Genomic DNA, 26,530 nt, shown 5'->3' with positions numbered 1-26,530 from the left:
GAAGCAATCAATGAACAACTAAAAGTGATGCAACTATGAGTTGATGCTTCTCATCTCTCTCTTCTTAGCTGTCTTTGGAAGGGCGGATGATAGATTGTCTGGATTTGGTAGCATTAAACTTTGAGAGGGTGCCTGGCCTGTGGTGGCACAGTGGATGAAGCGTCGACCTGGAACGCTGAGGTCACCAGTTCAAGATCCTGGGCTTGCCTGGTCAAGGCACATATAGGAGTTGATGCTTCCTGCTCCACTCTCCCCTTCTCTCTCTCTCTCCTATCTAAAATGAATAAATAAAATCTAAAAAAAATCTTTGAGAGGGCATCTGACAGTGACAGACAAGAGTTATTCATGGCATTTAAATCCCTCACTCCCAACCTCACACCAAAGCAGGACAGGAACAGAGTCTGCTTTATTTCTGTGACCCTGCAGCAGGTGTTGGGGTCATGCCGAATATTCCTTTCCCTCTCTCCTTCCATATGGAGCGCCCCATCCCCCTTTGAAGTTGGGTGTGGTAACATGACCTGCTTGGATCAATAAATGTGAGCGGAAGTGATATATATTATATCCAGGTAGGAGATTTAAGGGTCATTGCCATCTCTCTTTCCCAGTGACAGACTGGGAATCATCTAGTCAGGGGCTGTTCGAAATGCCTGGGACACAGGATGGGTGGAGCAGAGCCCTGAGCTGATGCACAACAGACTTACAACACTGGCAAGTGATAAATGTTTGTTGTGTTAGGCCACTGAGATCTTGGAGTATTTGTTACTGTAGCATAACCCAGCCTATCCTGACTGATACCCTGCCCAGTTCTCAGGAGAGCCTAAAATGTGGAGGTCCAGACAAAATGAATGGATGAATGGACGAATGAATAGGACCATAAATTTTCCCCTGGGCCAGAGGCAGAGAAACTGCTATATTTCTAGGTTACTCTCTCACATAGACACTTGTCACCAGGCTGGGGTAAAAGTTGGGCTTTGACCTTTATTTCTTATAGTCAGAACTCATGCAGACCCTGACCTCTTTGCCCCAATTCTTCCGCCATGGTCAGTACTGGGGGCTCTTGGAGAGGGTGAGGAATGAAGAGCCACCAAGACAATGTCGACAAATGCCAGGAGAGGCTGGGATAGGAAGGAGATGAGAAGGAAGTAGAAATACGGAAGCAGAAACAGGAGGTGGGTGGAGAACCGGAGAATCAGAGCAGAGATGGGGAGACAGATGTGAAACCAGAGAGAGACAAAAAGGATGGGAAACTGAGAACAGGGCACTGGGAGACAGAAACGGAAAGAAGGGTGGGTCCAGAGGGAGAGACCAGGAGACAGGGACGAGATGAGAAGAGCCTAAGGACACAATGAAAGGGAGGGGGAGACGGCTCTGGGGGCAGAGGCCTGAACTGGGAGAGAAAGAGTCACAGGGGAAACCGGGGCGGGAGTGGGCAGACACGGAGCTGGCCCGCATGGGGCAAGAGCAGGCGGGCCAGGTGCCCTAGTCGTAGCTCCGGGAATCTTTGCTCATGGCGGAGCCTGGGCGGCTGCTGGAGGCAGGGCCCATGCTCGACTCTGCCGCGGAGCCTCCGTCCCGCCCGCCTCGAAAGCTTTCGGGGCCTCTGCTGGACTCCACGTAGCCAGTGGACTCCAGGTAGCCGCTAGAGCCAGGGGTTCTGAAGGTCACGTGGCCCCCGGTTGAGCCCCGGCTGGAACCGGGGTCACCAAACGTGAGGCCGCCAACATTGGAGCTGGTGACATGGCCTCCGCTGGACGCCAGGACGCCGCTAGTCCTATGGCTCAGGAGGGACGCAGGGGGACTAGAGCTCCTGGTGGCCGCCAGGGGCGTGCCTGAGCCGGCCGTTGGGGCGCTAGAGAGGACGATGCTGGGGTTGCTGTCGATCCTCTTCACTGCGTCCGCCAGCTCCTTCAGGTGCTGCTCCCGGGCCTGTTCCCGGGCCTGCTCCCGGGCCTGCAGCTGCGGGGAGGCGCGTCAGGCCCGGGGGCTGAGGTCCCGCCCCTACCCGGCAGGCTCCCGTTCTCACCGATCTGGTCACGTGGCTCAGCAGCTCCTCCTTGCTCAGAGGATAGTCTTCTTTGGCTTCAAAGCCTGCGGGGTCCTCACTAAAGTCGGGGAAAGGCAGACAGGACTGCAACTCCACCCACAAAAGGCTGATGGCTCCACATTGCCACACTCAGAGACCCTGAGCCATGCTCTGGCCAGCCCCGAGGGCCTTTGCCCCTCTGGTGTCCCAGGGTCCATGGTCCCATACCATCCATCCCTGCAGCCCTTACTGGTTCGCGAGAGCACTCACTCCAGCTTCTGCTCCGCCCTCCCCAGAGCCACACCCACCCTCCGGTTCCAAAGCCCCCTAAAACCCTGTATCCCATTTGTGCCCTCTGCCACCTGGAATCTCTGTCCCCCGCCTCCCCCTTCCCCTGGGCCTCACCGGTTGTCAGGGAGCTGAGGCAGGGCCACCTTCTTCGGAAGATCCTCGGGGCTCTTGCCCAGCACCAGGAGGGCAGCGTCAGCCAGGCTGGAGGTGTAGCTCTGGAGGGGACGGGCCAGCTGTTAGCTCAGGCTCCTCCCCACGGCCCTGGCGTCCAGGCCTCCCTGTCCCCACCACGCCCACGGCCCCACACCTGGGTGGCTACGTAGGCCTGCACCGTCAGGAGCTCCACCAGCCGCTTCTCAATGAGGCCCAGGAAGAGGCCTATGTCTCGGTCTCGCATGTAGGTCTTGACCCCCAGGAGGTCGTTGATGATGGTGCTGTCACACTGGGCCCTGGTGAAGAGCTGCTGAATGTCTGGCGTCCGCGGGGATGAAGGGGGGGCTGTAATGAATCTTGTGCCTGCTGGGTGCCAGCCCTCTCCTTCCCTCAAGTCCCCACTACCCATTCTATAGCGACAGTGAGCAAGGTTTGAAGATGTCCCCAAACGCAGGCAGTGGGAGGGCAACACTGTGTGCTGACAGGGGGCTCGGAACACCAGAAGGCAAACGGGCACGCGGGGGTGGGGGAGGGGAATGTCAAAGGAAAAGGAAAAGCTGAAGCACTTCCCTGAAACACTTTCCCACGGAGCTGTTAGAAGCGCCCAGCTGCCACCCGAACCAAGCTCCGGACAGCCCCCAGAGAAGCACCAGGCTTGCGCCTGCTTTCCTGGTTTTAATATCGGACTCCAGGTGCACGCAACTGGATTAATCCCTGTCCTTGGCTGAGCCATGGGTCATTGTCATGACCCACTCTTACAACTAGCCTGTGTACGACCCGCTTACATTTAGTTAGTTAACTGGTTATTTTTTTATTTTGGGGTGGGTTTTTTTTTAAGAGTATGCTTAGTAAAGCTGGGGACAGTGAAACAAGGAAGGGCTTGGGGTGGAAGAGGCAACAGGAGAGCTTGGGCAGGGCCACTCTGGCTCACTGGAGTCAGGAAAGTGGACTTGGACAGCTTCAGGGGTGACCCCTGGATGAGCTGCTGCTGCCCGCTGGTCTCCTGGTTGCGAGTCTTGTGGGGACCCTTAGAGTTTAGGAGATGCAGACTTATGGGAGAAGGGAAGGGGATGTAGAGAGGAAAGGGAAAGGCACACACACACTCCTGGGAGGGAGAGAGCGCCAACTGGTTATTTTTTAGTAGAATAAGAAGGCACCACAAGCTTGTCAAAAATCTACAAATACCTTCAGGCACCAGCTGTCCCAGTGCCTCCTCCCCCTGAACTCCAGGCTCCTGTACAGTTTCCTCCTGGGGTCCCTCCCATGAACACCCCCTAGAGACCACCCACACAGCTCAGGGCCATCCCAACCCCACCCCTTCTCCTGGAGCGGCCTCATCCTTACCAGGCCCCACGTGGTGCTCTTCACCCCTTATCCCTCTTGGTCCATCAGTCTCATACCTCGGCCCCTCCTTTCCCTCCTCCTTCTCCTAACCTCTCTGCCCACCACGCTTCCCTGCTCACAACCCTCCGTGGCTCCTCAGCACTTCCAGGAAGTGCCTCAGCCTGGATCCCTTCAGGACCAGGTCCTCTCCAACCCATACTCCACATTCCCCCTTGGATGAAAAACCCACATGCATGAATGCACCTCTAGGCCTTGGCCTCAACTGCCGGGAGCAACCCCTGTCCCCGGTGTTTAAGTTAAACACTCATCCTTCAAGGTGGGCATCAAGCATCACTGCTCCCAGGAAGCCTTCAGTCACCCTAGCAGAGCTGATATCACGGGTGTGCCACCTGGGCGGTGGCCTGGGGCCTGCGCTCAGAGGGCCCTGCATTTGGTTTGATATTCTGCTGTTGCCACCTTGAAATTCTTGACAAATTTTTAACAAGGGGCCCCACATTTTAACTCTGCACTGAGACCCTAAAATGATGTTCCCTTACTCCACACTGAGCTAGGCCCAGTCCTGCTTCAAACTGCCCTGGGTGTCCACCATGCTCGCCCCTGGGTTACAAGGACCCCATGTCCGGGCCAGGCCCCTCCCAGCCTCTCCCCACCAGGGCCCTGTCATCCTGCGGGGGAGGGGGGGTAGCACAGCAGCCTCAGTGGCAGGGGAAGGCAGATGGCCAATGACTGAGCTCTACCTATACGCTGTGAGGTGGCTTCCTGCTGGCTCCCCATTACACTGCCACCTTTCTGTTTCCACCTTTAGCTTTCCATCCATCATCCCATCTAATCATCAGGAACACCCACAAAGTAGGCGCTGCATCCTCTTGCCAGAGGGTAGATAGTGGGTATACAATGAATGAGTAAGCGAGTACACAAAGTCATTCCTGGAAACCTCCAAGTGGCCAGCCCAAGTCTGGGCCCTCTGCATATTCCTCGCTTCCTCCCACAGAGAAGGGAAACCACACATCGAGCTTCACAAATGGTGAAGCTGGGACTCAAACACGGGGTGGCCGGACTCTTGAGTGCCCTGCACCAGAAGGATGAGTGAACGATGGATGCAGGACGGATGGGTGGATACTGAATGGATAGGTGGATCAATGCTGAATGAATCAATACTAGATGGATAGGTGGATCAGTGCTGGATGAATGAATACTGGATGGATGGGAGGATGGATGGATGCAGGACGGACAGGTGGATACTGAATGGATAAGTGGATCAGTGCTGGATGAATGAATACTGGATGGATGGGAGGGTGGATGGATAGATGGATGGATGGATAATGGGTATACAATGAATGAGTAAGCGAGTACACAAAGTCATTCCTGAAAACCTCCAAGTGGCCAGCCCAAGTCTGAGCCCTCTGCATATTCCTCACTTCCTCCCACAGAAAAAAGTGGGGCGGGCGCTCACCAGCCTTGAGTTTCTCCAGTTGCTCCCGAAATTCCTGGGAGCGGGCCTCAAGTTTATTTGCCTCAGAGCGCCTGTCTTCTATACACTGCTGCAACATCTCCTGGTGCTCCCTTTGCAGCAACTGCCGGGCAGCTTCCCCGGTGTGTGCCCTGTTCATGGCCTCCTGCATCTGCAGGCAGGGGTCGAAAGCTGGGCCCAGCTCTGGGAGAGGGTCTAACCTGCCACGGATGGGATAGGTGCCCGGTGAGGAGCAATGGTGGGACTCTGGGGCGGGGCGGGGCGGGACTCTCTCACTTCCTTGATCTCGTCCTGCAGACGCTCTAGCTCCGAGTTCTGCTCGTTGATGAAGGTGAACTCCGCGAAGTTTCGCTCTTCCACTGCGGGGAAAGGCGGCACCCCGGGAAACAGAAACAGAGAAACACAGACAGGGGAAAACAGAGATACAGAGAAACACAGAGACACAGAGAAGGATGGAGAGAGATGTTGAAAAGGACAACACAGAGACAGAGAAACACAGAGAATCAGAGAGAAAGAGCGACAGAAAGTCACAGTGACCCAGAAATACCCCGAGACACGGACACATAGAAGTGAGGGAGAGAGAACAGTAGAGGTGGGTAAAAAGAGAACAGAAGACCCAGGAGATAGACAGCAACAGCGACAAGAGAGGCAGGGTGGAGGGAAAGATTTGGAGAGTGACTCATAGGCCCAGGAGGAACAGGGAGTTAAGGGAAGGGGATGTGGGGAGGTGGGAGACAGACACGCCCGGGGAAATTCAACAGAAACAAAAAGGCACTCGGAGGGGACAGAGAGATGTAGAAAAGAGGGGGACAAGCCCTGGCTGGTTGGCTCAGCAGTAGAGCATCGGTCCCGCATGGAAGTCCCAGGTTTGATTCCCGGTCAGGGAACACAGGAGAACCGCCCATCTGCTTCTCCACCCCTGCCTCTCTCCTCTCTATCTCTCTTTTCCTCTCTCGAAGCCAAGGCTCCATTGGAGCAAAGTTGGCCCAGGCGCTGAGGATGGCTCCAATGGCCTCCACCTCAGCGCTAGAATGGCTAGGGCGGTAAGGGAGCAACAGCCCAGATGGGCAGAGCATCGCCCCCTGGTGGACATGCTGGATGGATCCTGGTCTGGCACATGCGGGAGTCTGTCTCTCCACCTCCCGACTTCTCATGTCAGAAAAATACAAAAAAAAACAAAACAAAAAAAAAAACAAAAACGTAATAAGAAAAGAGGAGAACAAACAGAAGGAAGAGGACAAGAGGTGGAAATGGTGGGAGAGAGGCGGGGGAGGGGCAGGGAGGGGCAGAGGCGGGCCCACAGGAAGGGGTGTCCAGAAGCAGCACAGTGTGCACCTGCCTGGGGTGCTGGGGGCTGCACCTCGCCCCCTCCCCAGCCCAGGCACTCACTTTCCAGGTACTTGTCCACCATCACGTCCGGGTCGCTCTCCCCGGTCAGTTGGGACAGCTTGTTCAGGGTGTCCTCGTAAGACAGTACCAGCTTCTCCTGGGAGGTCTTCCGGAGGCCCTGGGCCACCTCCTGGGCTGGGAGCAGAGGAGCCGTGAGGTCCAGAGCGCCACTAGCCCGGAGGGACCTCATGGAGATGAGCCAAGGCCTCAGCTCGCCCTGACCACGAGGGCGGGGCCGTCGCGGTGCAGACCCCACCCCCCTATCGCATCCACGCTCTCCAGCACCCCTTGCAGGCCGGGCATGCCCGTGTGCTATGACACCTGGAGACCCGCGCTGCGCCCCTCCCCAGCCTGGCCTATGGGTGCGGAGGAGGCGGCCCAGCCTCACCCCGCTTCTCGCGCTTCTCCAGGACCACCGGGTCCGGCTGCCGCTCGCCGTTCTTGAGCTTGAGGAAGCGGTGCAGCTGGTCCAGGTGCGCTATCTGCCGCTGCAGGGTCTGCACCTCCGTCTGGTTCTGGGCCACCTCCTTGTCCGCCCTCTCCCGCAGCATGTCCATCTTGGTCTTTGCCTCTTCCCTGGGGGAGGTCAGTCGGGTCAGGGAGATTAGAGGCTGGATGAGGGGCAGCCTGGGGATCTCGGGGATGGGTGGGGTCAACTTGTTCACCAGGAATGGGGTAGAATCAAATTACTGTTATCCTCAACTCACAAAAGACAGAAAACTTTCTAGGTTCTAGACGTGGGTCAGGATGGGATTGTGGGGCAGAGTCAGGACCTGGGGGGGTGCGAGGCCACGTAAACCCACATGGGGGCGCTGCTGCAGTGCAGGCTGATAACGGAAACAATAAAGTGGGACAAGCATTGCTAAGAGAGCCACTTCAATTAAGAGTCGGAGGCTATTAGGGAAGTAGGGCCTGTGCACATCTACTGCTTCAGTTCTCAAAGCTGCTATTAAGTTGCTAAACCTGTTGCTAAACTCAGTTCAAGGCTGAGCCTTGAACAGCTGGGGCCATAAACCTCCCAGCACAACAGCTGCTGCATGGATTCCATGGACTTGATCTCCCCTGCACCATTCCCGCCAGCCAGCCTCCTGTGCATGAGATAATGACGCTGTGTGGGTTTCGCCTTTGTAATCCTGCCTTTCTTTGTTCTCTCCATGCCAGCTGAGTTGCTTCCTGAGCCTGTCTCTCCCTGATTGCAATCCCTTTGCTCAAATAAATGCTTTCTGTTCTTTATCACAGCTTGAACCTCTTGTTTGGTTAACAGTGCACAGGGCATGGGGGGGGGCAGGCATTAAGATGGCGCTGATGACACAGTTAGAGAGGACGCTCAGCTCCCAAAGGGGAGACGGCTGGAGTTTGGGGGGTCATGGGGTGGGAAATATAGGGGGCTTGGACCATTCAGGACCTCCTGTTGGACAAGTAGGTGACATCAGCAGCACTTGAGCACACACCCTGTTAGGACCTTGGGGACACCCTAGAATCCTCATCCACTGAACCGCCTGGGACCTGCACATCTGAAAATGTAGCTTCTAAGCTTTGCAGTGTAGCGCAGCCAGCTTACATTCAGAGTGCCCCAAGTGTACTTCATAGGTCACAGGGTCAGAAGTCAGAGGGTCACTGGGTTGGGAGACCGGCAGGCCAGTCTCCTCAGGTCCCTGCCCACGGACCATTCAAGTTCCCACCTCCACACCTTTGCTGGCTTTGGTTGCCTTCACCTGAAGCATCAGCTTCCTGCTCTATTCAGAGTCCTCGAGGCCTACTTGGATCAACCCTCCTCGTGGGAAGCCTCCCCTGCCACCTACCAGCCCTGCCCAGTGACCCTTTTGCCTCTGGTGGCAGCCCCTCAGGTATTAGGACTTATAGCTCTTTCTGTGCCTTGAACTCCATGCCAACTGAGGGGCAGGGAAGAGGGAAGCTGACCGCCTGAGAGCCGGGCTTTGTGGCAGCTGCTCTACTATCCCCATGAGGTAGACACCATTATTATTGCCATGTCACAGTGGAGGCTCAGAGAGGGGAAGTGACCTGACCAGATCATTCAGTATGGAAGCACTGGTGACACTGCCGGGTCTGACAGGAAGTGTCGGTGATGACGCCTGCCCCACCTTCTAGCTGAAACCATCCTGTCCTGAACCCAGCTGGGCTGCCCATTGCAGTCACGTGGGGGAGTGCTGACGGAGGCTGGATCCTGGTGATGTGCTCACAGGCCAGCAGGCATTGCCTGGGGGCATGGAGACCATGAGCCGGCCAATCAGATTCTCTCCCTCAGGAAGTGAATTGGGAAACACTAAGAATGGGACCGGGTCTGACCAGGCAGTGGTGCAGTGGATAGAATGTCGGACTGGGACGTGGAGGACCCAGGTTCAAAACCCCAAGGTCACCGGCTTGAGCGCGGGCTCATCTGGTTTGAGCACAGGCTCACTAGCTTGAGCACGGGGTCTCAAGCTTGAGCATGGGATCATAGACATGACCCCATGGCCACTGGCTTGAGCCAAAAGGTTGCTGGCTTGAAGCCCAAGGTCACTGGCTTGAGCCCAAGGTCGCTGGCTTGAGCAAGGGGTCACTCACTCTGCTGCAGCCCCCTGGTCAAGGCATATATGAGAAAGCAATCAATGAACAACTAACGTGACGCAACAAAGAACTGATGCTTCTCATCTATCTCCCTTCATGTCTGTCTGTCTCTCTCTCTCTCTCTCTCTCTCTCTCTCACACACACACACACACACGAATGGGACAGAAGGCTGAAAGTGGAAGCATGTAGTGAGAGAAGCCAGAAGCAACCCAAGTTCATGTTAGGAAGGCCCAGTTAGGAAGAAGCTAAAGCTATGTGTGAGCAAAAGCCAAGAGGTACAGGCAGGGCTGTGGAGAGGTCATGCAGACCACAGGCCCGAATTACAGTATCAGCCATAAAAAGGAAATAAGAGCTGATATGTGCTGCTGCAGAGATGAACCTTGATGGCATTATGTTAAGTGAAAGAAGCCAATCACAAAAGGTCACATACTGTACAACTGCATTTACATGAAATGTCTGGACTAGGTAAATCCATAGAGATAGGAAGAGATCTAGTGGTTTCCAGGGCACTGGGGACAAGGGGAAGAGAAAGTGACTGCTTCACAGGAACAGGTTTCCTTCAGGGTGATGGAAGTGCTTTTGATCCAGACAGAACATTACAGATTACCAAATGCCACCTGATTGAATGCTTTAAAATGGTGAATTCTGTTTGTTCATCCTGACAAGTCACTGAAGCCAGAAGGCAGATTGGGGCTAGAGCTGAGGTCAGGAGACATGAACCTGAGCAAGCAGAAGTCACAAGATAGAAACACGACACTGAATAGGCCGAGGAAACCACTTGGGACAAGAGAACAGGGTGGAAGTTCAGGAAGAGCTGGGTCAGAGGGAGGGGGTGATGGAGCCCAGGGAGCCGAGGAGACAGAGACCGAAGCCAGAAAGCAGAGCGGGCGGGTCTCCATTCCACGCATGTCTCTATCTCACAGGGGCCTGAAAGACTCTGTCCCTGTCAATCATTCTAACTACTTCCCCGGCCCAGGCCCATGCTGCGTGTGCTCTGGGAACTGTCTTACTTAATCCTCTCTCCGTCTCGGTGCGCTCCGTGCCAGGTACAGACTGGGGCCAAAGAGGTTAATTCACACCCTCAGGAGCGGGACCCTGCCAAGGTTGCTGGGAAAGCAGTGGAGTGAAAGAGGCACTTTATGAAAAACAATGTCGGGCCTGACCTGTGGTGGTGCAGTGGATAAAGCGTCGACCTGGAACGCTGAGGTCGCCGGTTCAAAACCCTGGGCTTGCCTGGTCAAAGCACATATGGGAGTTGATGCTTCCTGCTCCTCCCTCCCCCTTCTCTCTCTCTCTCTCTCTCTCTCTCACTCTCTCTCCTCTCTAAAAATTAGTAAAATAAAAATTAAAACAAAAAAACAATGTCGGTTCCGATGGTCAATTTCTTGAGTTCGGATCCTCTTGCCCCTGCCTTATGAAAGGTGTGAGCTGAGTGAGCCCAGCCCAGGATGCCCCGGCGGGCCCTACCTGACTGTATAGGCCGAGGTGGAGGAGGTTATGAGGGTGCTGATCATGTGCTGCAGGTGATGGATCTCCTGCTGAGAGAAGAAAGCAGATGCCACTCTCATGCCTCATGGCCGTGGGATTTCCTCAGGGCCCGCATTTACCCAGTGTGAAGTTGAGCTCCAGTGCTTGTGAATACAGGGCTTCCTAATTAGCAGCAGCCAGTAGAGGGATTTTTTTTTTTTTTTGGTAACAGAGACAGAGAGAGACCAAGAGAGACTGAGAGAAGGACAGACAGATAGGAAGGGGGAGAGATTAGAAGCATCAATTCTTCATTGTGGCACCTTAGTTGTTCATTGATTGCTTTCTCATATGAGCCTTGACCGGGGGGGGCTGCAGCCGAGCTAGTGATCCCTTGCTCAAGCCAGCAACCTTGGGCTCAAGCTGGTCCTGCGCTCAAGCTGGTGACCTCGGGGTTTCAAACTTGGGTCCTCCGCATCCCAATCCGATGCGCTATCCACTGTGGCACTGCCTGGTCAGGCGGTAGAGGGATTGTTAAAGAGGCACAAAGTGCCCTGGCCGGGTAGCTCAGATGATTAAAGCATCATCGATACACCCGTCAGGGCACATACAGGGATCAAGCAATGAATGCATAAATAAGTAGAACAACAATAGATGTACTCTCTCCCTTCCTCTCTCTCTAAAATCAATCAATCAATCAATCAATAATAATAGTAATAAAATTAAAAGAGGTACGAAGTGAGTGGAAAGCCAGGCCGAGAGCTGGATGCTGGCTCAGGGGGCTTATCCTGGTGAAATGCTCCAGCCAGGATATGCCCAAGAGCACAGACCCAACCTGCTCACACTCAGAGGTCTATGTGAATGTCATCACTGTGACCACACTCATCTGTTTCTGCTTCCACGAAAATGTCTCTGCAGTTGATGAGTAAAAAGGGTTCTTTCAGGAGAAAGAAAAAAGTCAGTCATGTATTTTTTACACATGTATAATGTATATGTATTAATGTACTATATATACAATATACCTATATACACATGCATATACACATATAGCATGTATTAATATTCTGGAACATTCCCCATTTCATCTTCCTGTCTATTCCCCCACAGAGGGAGAAAGGGCTCCTACTAGTCACAACTGGGACCATCTGAACATTGTAGTGAATAATAACCCTGCATGGATTACAACCCACAGAATAAAGTAAGAATACGTGAATGTTTTACTGATGAATCACAAATATACAGGGAGAATGAGAAGCTTTCTCTTAAGTGAAATTTCACCTTATGAATGTAGAAGAAACGACAGTTAGAAATTCAGGTTCATGCCCACCCAGAGACGCCTTTGTGTTTCTTAGTTTGGCCTGTGGTGGTGCAGTGGATCAAGTGTTGACCTGGAATACTGAGGTCACCAGTTCAAAACCCTGGGCTTGCCTGGTCAAGGCACATACGGAATGCAGAGAAGCAACTGCTACGAGTTGATGCTTCCAGCTCCTCTAACCCCCTTCTCTCTCTGTCTCTTACCTCACTCAATAAATAAAATCTTTTTAAAAAAGGAAAGAAAATAAGTGGCAGCCATTATAATGATAATTATTCAGACAAGAATCAAACCCGAGGTCACCAGCTTGAGCATGGCCTCACCAATTTGAGCATGGGGTCACCAGCTTGAGTGTGGGATCAGAGACATGACCCCATGGTCACTGCCATGAAGCCCAAGGTCGCCAGCTTGAGCCCAAGGTCACTGGCCTGAGCAAGGGGACATTGGCTTGGCTGGAGCCCCCTGGTCAAGGCACATATGAGAAAGCAATCAGTGAACAGCTAAAGTGCTGCAACTATGAGTTGATGCTTCTCATATTTCTCCCTTCCTGTCTGTCACTGTCTCTGTCTCTCTCTCATTAAAAAAAGAGAGAAAAAAAAAGAGAGAGAGAGAAAGAGATGAACCCATGGAATGTTAATGGTTTGGCTTCCCAGTGGGCGTCCTGAATGATAATAGTCAAAATGACATCTCTGCTTTCCCAAGGCATTTTGGAACACTTCCTGGGTCTACATTCCCTCTGAACTAAAGGAAACTTATGGCTTCGTCAGTTCTGTATTTGAGGACCGAGTACTAGAGAAAGGCAGGGCGATTCCTGTCCTCTCCTCCACCCCAGCGGGGTCAAGGCACTCTGGGCTGGAGGGCCACTGACCCTCTGCAGCTTGTGGTCCATGTTCAGATAGTGGTTCCTCTCGATCAGTAGGAGATCCAGCTCCTCCCGCAGGGCTGCATTCCGCACCAGCTGGATGTCAAAGCGACAGGTAACCTGGGGTGGGGAGAACAGGAGTGGGATAATAGGATTCAAGAGTCTGTCTGAGGCCTGGCATGTCATCCTCCTCCACACTCAGGTAGGGAGAGCGCACTTGTCAGATATGGGGCCTGTTCCCATTTGAGGACCTTGAGAGCATCTCCAGCCCCACCTTAGAGCCCAGGCACCAGTCTCCTTTCCTTGGGATCCTCCATCCCTCCAGGATCCTGACCCCCTCAAGGCACTCAGTGTGCCAGGCCTTTCGGTATCCAGGAATCTGGTCCACTGTTTCCAGAACTTGACCCCATACTCATTTGTTCCCCAACCCGAGCTCAGGCTTGGAAAGAGCCAAGAGGCTGACACTCACTCTATCCAATTGGTCTTCAGCAATCTTAATCCTTTTCCAGATCTTGGCCTTGTGATCCAGCAGGACTCCTGGGGCCCCGGCATCCTTACTGTGGACAGAGATCCGGGTCTCCCACTCCTGGATCTGGAGGAAAGAGGAAGGTACCCATTTGTTGCCCGAATGTAGGAGACTGGAAGACCAAGCAAGGAGATGGGTGGGAGGGCGAGTGGCCGAGTGTGGCTGACATCTGCCATCCTTGTGGCCCCAGCCATCTGCAGACCCCAGCCTTCAGTGTGCATCTGGCTTCCAACCACAACATGCCACCCAAGTAACCACATGATCCAGGTTGGCACCATCACAGTGATGTGGCCCAGACCGAGCCAGCCTGCACCCTCTCCTCGTATTGGGGGGGAAATGCATGAGCTGGATGGATGGAACTTCAGGACTTCCGCTGTCATAGTTTCTACTGCACTGAGCATCCTGGGAGAATGAGGCCAGTAGACAAAGTGGAGACAAGACTCTAAGAGATGGTGAGAGTGAGCCCTGATGCCCTTAGGGCCCCTGGGTCTGTAATGCCCATACCTGCTTCCTTCCTGAACTCATTTCCATATTCATCTTTATGATTGGGGGTATGCTCTTTCCCCAACTAAACTAGAAGTTCCATCAGGGCTAATTTTTGTCTTTTGTGACTGACGGGGAACAGTTGCTCAATAAAACGTTAAGACTGAATGAATTGCCTAAGACTGTGTCTCCCAACTGCACACTGTTATAGGTTTTGTTTGTCCCACAGAATTTATATGTTCAAGTGCTAATCCCCAAGACCTCAAAGTATGACCGTGTCTGGAGACAGGATCTTCACAGAAGTCAAGTTAAAATGAGGTCGCCCAACCAGGCAGTGGCGCATTGGATAGAGTTCGAAACCCGAGGTCGCTAGCTTGAGCACAAATTCATCTGGTTTGAACTAAGCTCACCAGCTTGAGCCCAAGGTCGCTGGCTTGAGCAAGGGGTCCCTCGCTCTGCTGTTGCCCCCAGTCAAGGCACATATGAGAAAGCAATCAGTGAACAACTAAAGTGCCGTAACAAAGAATTGATGCTTCTCATCTCTCTCCCTTCCTGTCAGTCTGTCCTTATCTGTCCCTCTCTCTGACTCTCTCTCTGTCTCTGTCCAAACAAACAAACAAACAAACAAAAAACGTTAAAATGAGGTCATTAGGGTGGGTCCTCATCCAGTAGGACTGGTGTCTTCAGAAAAAAGAGAACAGTGCACACACACACATGCAGATGAGGCGAATGCCACATGACCATGAAGGCGGAGAGCGGGTGATGCTCTACAAGCCCAGGGATGCCAGGGTGCCAGCACACCACCAGAGGCAGGGGAGAGGCAGGGAATGGATTCCCCTCACAGCCCTCAGAAGGAACCCATGCTTCTGGCACCTTGATCTTGGACTTCCAGACTCCAGAACTGTGAGATGATCAATTTCTGTCATCTTGTCTGCAGTACTTTGTGAGAGCAGCCCCGCAGAAAGTGAATACATGCACCACGGTGCCCCAGAGCATTGCAGCAAACTCAAGGAGCGCACCACGGGGCTATTGGAAATTTTTAAGGAAAACACATTGACATCAATCAGACACCATGGGAACTATGAGGTCAAGGTCGTTCCCAGATTCAACACGAGATGGTGCTATATTTATTTCGGTGATGTCACATCTTTGTGAAACAGTTTTTGGTGGTTGCTATGATAAAAATTAAATACCTGCCTGACCTGTGGTGGCGCAGTGGATAAAGCGTCGACCTAGAAATGCTGAGGTCGCCGGTTTGAAACCCTGGGCTTGCCTGGTCAAGGCACATATGGGAGTTGATGCTTCCAGCTCCTCCCCCACTTCTCTCTCTCTGTCTCTCCTCTCTTTCTCCTCTCTAAAAATGAATAAATAAAAAATTAAAAAAAAAAAAATTAAATACCTAAAAATGTTACCATTGGAGGAAACTGGGCAACACCCACAAAGAACCTCTCTGTGTTATTTCTTCCAACTGCATGTGAAGCTACAATTATTGCAGGAAGATTTTCAATTTTGGCCTGACCAGGCAGTGGCGCAGTGGATAGAGCATTGAACTGGGATGCGGAGGACCCAGGTTCGATACCCTGAGGTCGCCGGCTTGAGCACGGGTTCATCTGGTTTGAGCAAGGCTCACCAGTGTGGGCCCAAGGTTACTGGCTTGAGCAAGGGGTCACTCGCTCTGCTGTAGCCCCACGGTCAAGGCACATATGAGAAAGCAATTAATGAACAACTAAGGTGCCACAACAAAGAATTGATGCTTCTCATCTCCCTTCCTATCTGTCCCTCTCTGACTGTCTCTGTCACAAAATAAATAAATATATAAAATGAAAATGCTTTAAAAAATGTAAAAAAAAGATTTTCAATTTTGGCCCTGGCCAGTGGCTCAGTGGGTAGAGCATCGGCCCAGCGTATGGACGTCCCTGGTTCAACTCCCAGCCAGGGCACACAGGAGAAGCGACTATCTGCCCCCTCCCTCTTCCCCTCCTTTCCCTGCTCTTCTCTCATAGTCAGGCTTGGTTGATTCGAGCGTTGGCCCCAGACAGAGTTGCCAGGTGGATCTCAGTTGGGGCACATGCGGGAGTCTGTCTTACTGTCTCTGCTTCTCTCACTTAAAAAAAAAAATTCTATTTTTAAATAAAACAAGTACTGCACAGAGATCAGCATGGAAGGCAAGCAGCAGTGTCCAACCCGACTTCACAACCTGAAAAGCTGCGCAGCACCCAATAGGCACGAACATCCCTCAGCTAAGTAACTGTGGTTTTGAAGAATAAAATACAGATTTTTCCCCCCATGTATATATATTACTTTTTCCAAATGGTCTCTAGGTTGTGAGGACGCAAACACTGACTGGGTAGTTTGGCCCAAGCAGTTTAAGTGGCACTGTAAGCAGTGCGACACGGGAGCCCCTGGAACTGCTCTTCCAAGCTAATGGTTATATTCTCAGGAATTTTGTGAGTTAAATTGCTGGTAGCTTGAAAGTGACTATTGTATGAGTTTTCTCTATCTGCATGACAAATTGCCACAAACTTAGCGGCTTAAAACAAGAGCAATTTATTATCTCGAGGTTTCCACGGGTCAGGAGTCTGGCGCAGCTCAGCCGTAGGCTCGGCTTAGAGCAGCTGTCAGGTGTCAGCCAGGGCTGTGCACTGGTCTCAGCAGGGCTCCTCCCGTGGGTGGTGGCAAAACTCAGTTCCCTGCAGCTGCAGTCTCAGGTCCTCAGCTTCTAGGAGCCCCTGGAAGGTCCCTGCAGTGGGGTCCTCTCCAAGGCCAGACATCTCTCTCTGGTTTATAAGGTGCAGTCTTCTATAGCATAACCTAACCAAGCACTGGAAGCAAGTTGGCTAGAGGCAAGTCACAGGTCCTGCCCAGACTGAGGGGGAGCGATTATGCAGGCACGTGACTCACTGGGGGTCGCCTTAGGGTATGGTCACAGCAGCCAGGATGAGAGCAGGGCACTTTCCCCACCAAAGTGCTGGTTTCCCAGCACACCTCTGTCTGTTAGACGTTTCTCTAGGGGCTAAAAAATTAAGAGTTCCAGAAACAAAGGAAGTTTAGGAACCACTCTTTCAAAAAATCCACCCAAGATTAGAAAATGCTCTCCTCCAGTTTTTAAAAGTACTCAAATTTGCCCTGGCTAGGTAGCTCAGTTTGTTAGAGCATTGTCTCTACATGCCAAAGCTACGGGTTCAATCCGGGGTCAGGGCACACACAAGAATCGACCAGTCCCCTGGACGGGTAGCTCAGTTGGTTAGAGCATCATCTGGACATGCCAAGGTTTCGGGTTTATTACCTGGTCAGGGCACATACAAGAATCAACTAATGACTCATGAATAGGTAGAACAACAAATTGATGTTTCTCTCTGTCTCTTTAAATATCAGTAAATAAAAATAAAGAATCGACATAAGAATGTATTATAAGTGGAGCAACAAATTGATGTTTCTCTTTCTCTCTCTCTCTCTCAAATCAATAAAAAAATTTTTTAAAAGCATTCAAACCCTGGTCAGATAGCTCAGTATTGTCCCAAAACACAGAGGTTGCTGGTTCAATTCCCAGTCGGGGCATGTACAAAAACAGATTGATGTTCCTGTCTCTCTCTATCTTCCCCTCTCTAAAATCAATAAAATAAACATTTTTTAAAAAGTATTCAAAATTTGCTTTCACATTTAGGTCCCTAATCCAAATAGAATTTATGTTTTTACATGGTGTGAGTTAGGAAATCTGGGGGTCAGTTTGTTTAAGGCAGTGGTAGTCAACCTGGTCCCTACCGCCCACTAGTGGGCATTCCAGCTTTCATAGCGGAGCAACCAAAGTATAAATAAAATGATAGATTTAACTATATAGTGAGTTGTTTTATAAAGATTTATTCTGCCAGACAGCGAAAATCCGACCTAAAGTACTTGGTAAGTAATTATTATTATATGCTTTAACTTGCTGTAACTCTGCTTTATAAATTTTATAAAGTAAAGTTACTTCCCTACTTTATAAATCACCATTACTGTGGAACTGGTGGGCGGTTAGAAAATTTTACTACTAACAGAGACACAAAAGTGGGTGGTAGGTATAAAAAGGTTGACTACCCCTGGTTTAAGGTATAAATAACATACAATAAAATTGTTTAGTTTGGCCCTGGCCGGTTGGCTCAGCAGTAGAGCGTCTGCCTGGCGTGCGGGGGACCCGGGTTCGAGTCTCAGCCAGGGCACATTGGAGAAGCGCCCATTTGCTTCTCCACCCCCCCCCCTTCCTCTCTGTCTCTCTCTTCCCCTCCCGCAGCCGAGGCTCCATTGGAGCAAAGATGGCCCGGCGCTGGGGATGGCTCCTTGGTCTCTGCCCCAGGCGCTAGAGTGGCTCTGGTCGCAGCAGAGCGACGCCCCCGGAGGGGCAGAGCATCGCCCCCTGGTGGGCAGAGCGTCGCCCCTGGTGGGTGTGCCGGGTGGATCCCGGTCGGGCGCATGCGGGAGTCTGTCTGACTGTCTCTCCCCGTTTCCAGCTTCAGAAAAATACAAAAAATAAAATAAAATTGTTAAGTTTGATATAATCAATAGTTTCCTCATGCCCCTTTGTCCTTCCTCCCCCCACTTCCATCCTACAGTCCCCACCCCCAGGCAGTCACCCATGTGTTTTCTGTCACTACAGATTACTTTGCATGTTCTAGAGTTTTATATGAAATGGATTCAATGGAATATATTCTTTTTGGAGGAGAGAGGTCTTGCTTCTTTTACTCAGGACAGTTCTGAGATTCACCCACGCTGTTGGGTGTATATCAGTAACCCTTTCCTTTTCAGGAATTTGGGGAGTAGTATTCCATTGAATGGATGTACCACCATTTGTTTATCCATTTACCCATTGGTGGACATCTGGGTTGTTTCCATTTTGAATTTTATAAATAAAGTTGTTATGGACATTCATGTATAATTTGTTGTATGAACATATGTTTCCTTTTCTCCTGGGTAAACACCTAGGAGTGGATTGTCTGAATTATATGGTAGGTGTACCTATAGTTTTTTAGAAACTGCCAAACTGTTTTCCGAAGTAGTTGTACCACTTGCATTCCCGCCAGCAGGGAATCAGGTTTCCAGTCTCTCCACATCCTCACCAGCACTTGGTATCGGACCAGCGATACCAGCCATGGATGTTATTTAAAAATTTTTAAATTTAGTTATTGATTTGAGAGACAGAGAAGAGAAGAAACATTGATTTGTTGTTATAACCATTTATGCATTCATTGTGATCCTTGCATGTGCACTTGGTATTGGTCAGTCTTTTTAATTCAGCCATTCTTATAGGCATGTGAAGTATCTTGTGGTTTTGATTCGCATTCCTCTAATGACTAATATCACTATGCATCTTTCACGTGCTTATCGTCATCTTAGATATCTGGTGAAGTATCTGTCTTCTGCCCATTTTTCCTGTTGGGTTGTCTGTTTTCACATTGAATTTGAGAGTGCTGAATACACTCTGGATACAAGGTTTGTTTTTCTATAAATGTGCTTTGCAAATATTTTCTCCCAATGTGGGGCTTGTCTTTTCATTCTCTGAACAATATCTTTTAAAAAAAGAAGTTTTAAAATTGTATGGAGTCTAGCTTGACCAGGTGGTGGCACAGTGGATACAGCGTCAGACTGGGATGCGAAGGACCCAGGTTCGAGACCCAGAGGTCGCCAGCTTGAGCGCGGGCTCATTGGGTTTGAGCAAGACTCACCAGCTTGAGACCAAGGTCGCTGGCTCAAGCAAGGGATCACTCAGTCTGCCGTAGCCCCCTGGTCAAGGCACATATCAGAAATCAATCAATGAACAACTAAGGAACCACAATGAAGAATTGATGTTTCTCATCTCTCTCCTTTCCTGTCTGTCCCTATCAGTCCCTCTCTCTGACTCTCTCTGTCTCTGCCACAAAATAAAATAAATAAAATTTTATGGAGTCTAGCCCTGGCCAGGCAGCTCGGTCGGTTGGAGCATCATCTCAATACGCCAAGGCTGCAGGTTTGATCTCCGGTCAGGGCACATGTAAGGATCGCAATGAATGCATAAATGGTTATAACAACAAATCAATGTTTCTTCTCTCTGTCTCTCAAATCAATAACTAAATTTAAAATCTTTTAAATAACATCCACGGCTGGTTTGCTCAATGGTAGAGCACTGGCCCAGTATGTGGATGTCCTGGGTTTGATTCCCAGTCAGGGGGCACACAGGAGAAGCACCCATCTGCTTTTCCACCTCTCCCCCTCTCACTTCTCTCTCCCTCTCTTCTCCTCCTGTAGCCATGGCTTGATTGGAACAAGCTGGCTCTGGGCGCTGAGGATGGCTCCATGGCCTCTACCTCAGGTGCTAAGAAGAGCTCGGTTGCTGAGCAACAGAGTAATGCCCCACATGGGCACAGCATTGCCCTGTAGCAGGCTTGATGGGTGGATCCTGATCAGGGCATATGTGGGAGTCTGTCTCTCTGCCTCCCCTCCTCTTACTGAATAAAATTTTTTTTAAATAATTAAAGAAAAAATAGCAATTTATCCCACATAGAAAAAAAAGTATGATCTGATGAAACTTTTGTTTCAGACAGATATGTGTGTGTGTTGTTATATCCATATGCATCTGTGTGTACATCACCAGTAATGGTCATAAAAACTTGAAAGAACATTGGCATAAAGTCACATTGTTTCCAAGGTCAAATAGCAAGATCTGAGGTAGGTGGGATTAGACACCTGTCTAGACCCTGCTCCATTACTAACATCCTCTTTTTGCAGATGAAGGAACGAGGGTCCAGAGAGGTGAAGGCTTGCCTCTGGTCACACAGCTCTGATGAGGCAGGACTAGGATTCTTTATTTATTTATTTATTTTGAGAGAGAGAGAGACATCAATTTGTTTTTCCACCCATTTATGCATTCATTGGTTGGTTGTTTTTTTGTTTTTTTTGTATTTTTCTGAAGCTGGAAACGGGGAGAGACAGTCAGACAGACTCCCGCATGCACCCGACCGGGATCCACCCAGAACGCCCACCAGGGGGCGAGGCTCTGCCCCTCCGGGGGGGGGGGGTCACTCTGTTGCGACCAGAGCCACTCCAGCGCCTGGGGCAGAGGCCAAGGAGCCATCCCCAGTGCCCGGGCCATCTTTGCTCCAATGGAGCCTCGCTGCGGGAGGGAAGAGAGAGACAGAGAGGAAGGAGAGGAGGAGGGATGGAGAAGCAGATGGGTGCTTCTCCTGTGTGCCCTGGCGGGGAATCGAACCTGGGACTTCTGCACACCAGGTTGACGCTCTACCACTGAGCCAACCGGCCAGGGCTTGGCATAATGTTTTGATGCTCTAACTAACTGAGCTTCCCAGCCAGGGCAAGACTGGGATTCTAATGGAGGTTTCACTGACTCCAGAAGGGGAACCTTTCCCCTTAACTGCACCAGTCCCCTGAACATGTGGGACTGCTCATCACTAAACACCCCCATTCCCACTGCCACCAGAACACCGCTCTCCTGGTTGCGTGCTTTCAATTACCCCACTTTTCAGACAAAAGAAGCTAAGTCCCAAAGCACTTAAGACCCTAAGTCGGATCCGCAGTCTGGTACCAGAACCCACCTTCCTGTCCAGGGCCCTGGTCTGCTCCTGCAGCTCCTTGATCTCGGTCTGCACCTGTGTCCGGCACTTCAGCAAGCGGCCCATGTTCTCCAGCCTCTCGTTGTCCCGCAGACGCTTGACCTGGCTCTGGGCCATGCTGATCTGCACCAGAAGTTTGTTCCGCACCTCCTGTAGGCGCTGGATCTCCTCACTGCCCAGGCAGGGAGGCAGAAGAGAGGCCAGCCGGGACAGGGATCAGCATCCCTAAAGGTTGGACACACTGGGTCCCCAGCCCCTTTAACAGCTCCCCCTCCAGCTCCGAGACCCAGGCCCTTGGCTCACAGTTGCTTATTGATGCGCTGGTGGACTTCCCTGCTGTAGGCCCGCCTTTCACCCTGCATCACTTTGCACTGTCGCTGCAGTCTGCTCAGCTCCCAATCCACTGAGGGAGGGGCCAGGCAAGCGACTCAGTAGGAATCCAGTCCCCAGCCTCTCCCTCCTCAGGACCTAGGAATCCTAGATCCCCCAAGCTGCAAATGAACTGCAGACCCAGTCCCCAACACCCCTCTAAGACTGCCTCAAGCTTTCTCATTCCTTCATAGTCCCCTGTACCACAAGCTAACCTGGAGACTCACTCAAAACCCACTCTTTCGTGGGTATGGGTAGACATCTGTTTACGCACTAGATCACTGGAAGGCCCCAGTGATCCTCAAAAACCCACCATATAGGACTGAAACTTGGGAAAGCCGAGGATAGGTGACCAGAGCAGCATTCTTTTTTTTTCTTTTTTTTTTCTTTTTGTATTTTTTCTGAAGTTGGAAACGGGGAGGGACTCCCGCATGCGCCCGACCAGGATCCACCCAGCATGCCCACCAGGGGGCGATGTTCCGCCCATCTGGGGCATCGCTCTGTTGCAACCAGAGCCATTCTAGTGCCTGAGGCAGAAGCCACAGAGCCATCCTCAGCGCCCGGGCCAACTCTGCTCCAATGGAGCCTCGGCTGCAGGAGGGGAAGAGAGAGACAGAGAGGAAGGAGAGGGGGAGGGGTGGAGAAGCAGATGGGTGCTTCTCCCATGTGCCCTGGCCGGGAATCGAACCTGGGACTCCCGCATGCCAGGCCAACACTTCACCACTGAGCCAACTGCAGAGCAGCATTCTTACTACGTCCCTCGCCTTCAGCCCCCACTGCCCAGCCATCCTCAGTCCCATTCTCCTGCCTCCTCATTCTCAGCTCATCTCCTAGGCTCAGGCCTCATCCTCTCCTGTCTGGACTATTGCCTATAGCCTCCTCCCCAACTTCCCAGCCTCCCCTCACAGCTCCAGAGGGTCTTTCTACACCCAGAGTGGACCCTGCCCCTTCCCTGCTCACAGGCCTCCCCTGACACTCCAGGGTCCTCAGGAAAAAATCCCAGCTTCTCAGCTTAGTGTTCAAAGCCCCACAAGACCTGAGCCTACCCACCTCTCCAAGCCTCCTCCACCAGCTCACCACCTCCCATGGCCCAGTGGTTCTCAACCTAGAGCGATTCTATTCCCCATGGACATTGGGCAATGTCAGGAGACATTTTTAATTTTCACATGTGGGTGTGGGTGTAGAGGGCACGACTGGCATGTAGTGGGTAGAGGCCAGGGATGCAGTGAAGCGTCCCACAACACACAGGCCAGCCTCCACAGCAAAGGCTTATCTGACCCCAAGTGTCAAGAGTGCAGACGTTGAGGCCCTGGCTGGTTGGCTCAGTGGTAGAGCATCGGCCTGGTGTGCAGAAGTCCCGGGTTCGATTCCTGGCCAGGGCACACAGGAGAAGCGCCCATCTGCTTCTCCACCCCTCCCCCTCTCCTTCCTCTCTGTCTCTCTCTTCCCCTCCCGCAGCCGAGGCTCCATTGGAGCAAAGATGGCCCGGGCGCTGGGGATGGCTCCTTGGCCTCTGCCCTAGGCGCTAGAGTGGCTCTGGTCGCAACAGAGCGACGCCCCAGAGGGGCACAGCATCGTCCCCTGGTGGGCGTTCCGGGTGGATCCCGGTCGGGCGTCGGGCGCATGTGGGAGTCTGTCTGACTGTCTCTCCCCGTTTCCAGCTTCAGAAAAATACAAAAAAAAAAAAAAAAAAAAAAAAAAAAGAGTGCAGACATTGAGAAACTCTACTCTAGCCACATGCTGTTCTTTTTGCTGAAACTCTTTCCTTCCTTCTCCCCTAGGTAATTCCAGGGAGTTCTGGGCCCCACTCAAACATCTCCTTCTGCAGGAAGTCTTCCTGGCCTACCCCACTTCCCAGGCTAGGCCCATACACATGTCCAGCTCCACCTCCATTCCTGCACATGTGCTCCCCTGACTAAAGAACTCTCCTGGAAGACCTCCCTGTGCCCAGGACCCTGTAGCATAGGACCTGGAACTTGGGAAAACTGAGGAAAAGAATGAGTGAAATAGCCCTGGCCGGATAGCTCAGTTGGTTAGAGCCATGCAGCAAAGCACAGAGGTTGCTGGTTCAATCCCTGATCAAGGCACATACAGGAGGAGATCAATGTTCCTGTCTCTCTTAACTTCTCTTCTTTCCTCTCTTTCTCTCTAAAATCAATACAATAAACATTAAAAGAGAATGAAAGAATGAGTGAAATAAAGAACATATGAATTACCTAGTCCTTCCAGGAAGACTTCACTTCCATCTTCGGAGCGGGTGCTCCCCGCAGAAAGTCCTAAAGGCATCCTAGCCAGAGGGTGGGACTCCTGTAGAGATGACACAGGACGCCTTCAGACAGCGAGCAGGAGAGGGCATCGAGGAGGTGAGCAATGAACAGTGAGGCACTAGAAACTGGAACGTGACCCCAGAACCAGTTCTGGACTCTCTTTGAGTTTAAATTCCTCCAATGAATTGGAGGGGGGACACCTCTCGGGCCTCACCCCACACTTCTCCCGATGCATTCTCTGTTTTGCATCGCGGCTCTGACTCTGGCACGGGGTACAGGTCCCCAGGCTCTCGGTACCTCGGAGGCGGGCTGTTTGGGGAAGGGATCACAGAGGAAGGGGAAACCCTAGGCCCGCTGAGCGGAGTGAGGTCCAGACCCTACCTGCTGGATTGCCTGACCTGTCCTTGGTGCTCCTAGCTCACTGTTGTGGTCCGGTTTCTGGGGAGATGAGGGGCCAATGAGGCCTGAGGACAGCGTCCGGGGCGGAGCTGTGACTGCGAGCAGAGGCCGTGGGAGGGGAAGCTGGGAGGAGTGGTCCCGGATGCGGCGAGAAGACTGGGGGCCTCTCCCGGGCGTTAAACAGGAGCCCTGCGAGGGGCGGGGCTTCGGGGCTATAGGCGGGGCTTCGGGGCCTGCAGAGGTGGGCGGGGAGACCTGTCAAGGGCGCGGCTGGAAGGGTCTGCGAAGATTGAGGCGGTGAGGAGGATGCACGGGCACCTGTGAAAGGCGGGGCTGCGGAGGCTGGCGAGGGGAGGAGCAAGGGTGCCTGAGGGGGCGGGGCGAGGGACCGCTAGGGGCGTGGCTGGGAGAGCATGTGAGGATCCTGGTGGGAGGGCGCTGGAAGGACAGCAGTGCCCGAACCCTGTAGGGACCGGGCTAAGCAGGCGGCGCTCTGGCTGGAAGGGCCTGCCTGGGGGCACGAGCCTGTGAGGGGCGGACTGTGTGTATCCGAGAGTGAGAGGCAGGAGATGATAAAGAGCCTGTGATGGCAGTTCCGGAACGAAACGCCTGGAAGGCTCTGGAGCTAAACCGAGGCCCTTCGAGACTAGCCCGAGAGAAGCATGTTTAAGCTGATTAAGATCACGCTATTTTCAGGATTCATTACCAGGACGGGGACGCCAAAGCTAGGAGTTGTGAGCGGAAGGACCGCACACCATCTCCTCGGGCCGTCTCAGCGGCTCACCACGCATGCGCGGCCAACAGTTTTCAGAGAACTGGCGGAAACTCCTTGGCTACCCAGTCGGCACGCCGAGAGGCGGAAGTGGGCGTGACCATCGGGCGATCCGTGCCAACTCTCTTTTCCGGTCACGCCCCAATGTGGCCGCACCTCCTCTCCGCAGGACACGCCCCCCCGTGGACTGCTGCTACCCACGTGGGTCTCCCCGGGCGGGCGGGCAGTGGGAGATGCTCCCTGCAGGCTGGGTGTGCCTGACGCCTGCGGTTTCCTGTGGGAGGAAGCGGCCCGCGGGCACTCAGCTCAGCCCTTAGCGTTGGAGGCCCAGGAAGGGAAGATCCCTCTACCACTCTTAGTTCCTCTGATTCTTCTCCTTACACAGGGCCCTAACATGGGGGATCCCCTCAGGCGTCCCCAAACTACGGCCCCCGGGCGGCAATGCGGCCCCCTGAGGCCATTTATCCAGCCCCCACTGCACTTCTGGAAGGGGCACCTCTTTCATTGGTGGTCAGTGAGAGGACCACTGTATTTGGCAGCCCTCCAATGGTCTGAGGGACAGTGAACTGGCCCCCTGTGTAAAAAGTTTGGAGACCCCTGCATGGAACTGGTGCCACTCAGGAAACTTGATTCAGGGCCCTACCCCCCTGTTCACCAGCCCCCCCTCAAATTTCCATCTCCCTAACTTCTGCTCCCTAGACTCCTCCCCAGACCAGGTTGGGGCCCCCTCGCCCCCTTTGCCTGCACTGCCTGAAAAACATGAGATCTTCTAGCCCCTAATTATCCCCTCAATGACCCAAACTTTCTAAGTTGCTTGAGGTTCTGAGTTTAGACCCCCTAGTTTCTGTCCTTCTCAAAGACTTAATAAATTTGAGACCTATTCCCTAATCCCACGGACCCTCATTTTGTACTCTAACTTTTTTAAGTGAGAGGACATAGATTCCTGCATGTGCCCCAACCCAGATCCACCTGTCTGGAGCTGATGCTCAAACCAATCGAGCCACTGGCTGCGAGAAGGAAAGAGAGAGGGGTGAGGGAGGGGAAGAGAAACAAAAGGTCCTTTCTCATGTGTGCCTTGACTGGGGATTGAACCCTGGACATCCTCATGCCAGGCCGACATTCTATACACTGCCCTTGTACTACAACTTGTTAGTCTTGGGACCAAATGGACCCAAGAATTTGTCCCCTTCCCATATTTTCAAGACCTTGATCTAGTGTCCCCCAGTACTAAATCAACTCAGGACCTCAGTGTCTGATAT

General features: G+C 52.4%; 1 protein-coding gene across 4 annotated transcripts; it reads right to left on the bottom strand.

The window, feature by feature from the left end:
- Positions 1–959: 959 nt before the first annotated feature.
- ODAD1 (outer dynein arm docking complex subunit 1) lies at positions 960–24,605 on the bottom strand. Of its 4 annotated transcripts, none has more exons than XM_066271660.1 (15): positions 24,482–24,605; positions 24,050–24,140; positions 21,768–21,867; positions 21,447–21,636; positions 13,348–13,470; positions 12,885–12,998; positions 10,708–10,775; positions 7,060–7,247; positions 6,672–6,806; positions 5,559–5,641; positions 5,265–5,433; positions 2,622–2,785; positions 2,429–2,529; positions 2,024–2,102; positions 960–1,956 (listed from the first exon to the last, which is right to left on the bottom strand). In XM_066271660.1, the coding sequence occupies exons 2-15, from the start codon at positions 24,117–24,119 to the stop codon at positions 1,480–1,482; spliced, it is 2,061 nt and encodes a 686-aa protein (XP_066127757.1). In that variant the 5' UTR covers positions 24,120–24,140; positions 24,482–24,605; the 3' UTR covers positions 960–1,479. The 4 variants fall into 4 exon arrangements, with proteins under 4 accessions (XP_066127757.1, XP_066127760.1, XP_066127759.1 ...); XM_066271663.1 differs by having other exon boundaries at positions 10,708–10,778; positions 24,482–24,588; XM_066271662.1 differs by lacking the exon at positions 21,768–21,867 and having other exon boundaries at positions 10,708–10,778; positions 24,482–24,587.
- Positions 24,606–26,530: the final 1,925 nt, after the last annotated feature.

Source organism: Saccopteryx bilineata, chromosome 3 (assembly GCF_036850765.1).
Source record: "Saccopteryx bilineata isolate mSacBil1 chromosome 3, mSacBil1_pri_phased_curated, whole genome shotgun sequence".
NCBI lineage: Eukaryota > Metazoa > Chordata > Mammalia > Chiroptera > Emballonuridae > Saccopteryx > Saccopteryx bilineata.
The sequence above is the reverse complement of the archived record's forward strand: the minus strand, read 5'-3'. Positions and strand labels throughout refer to the sequence as shown.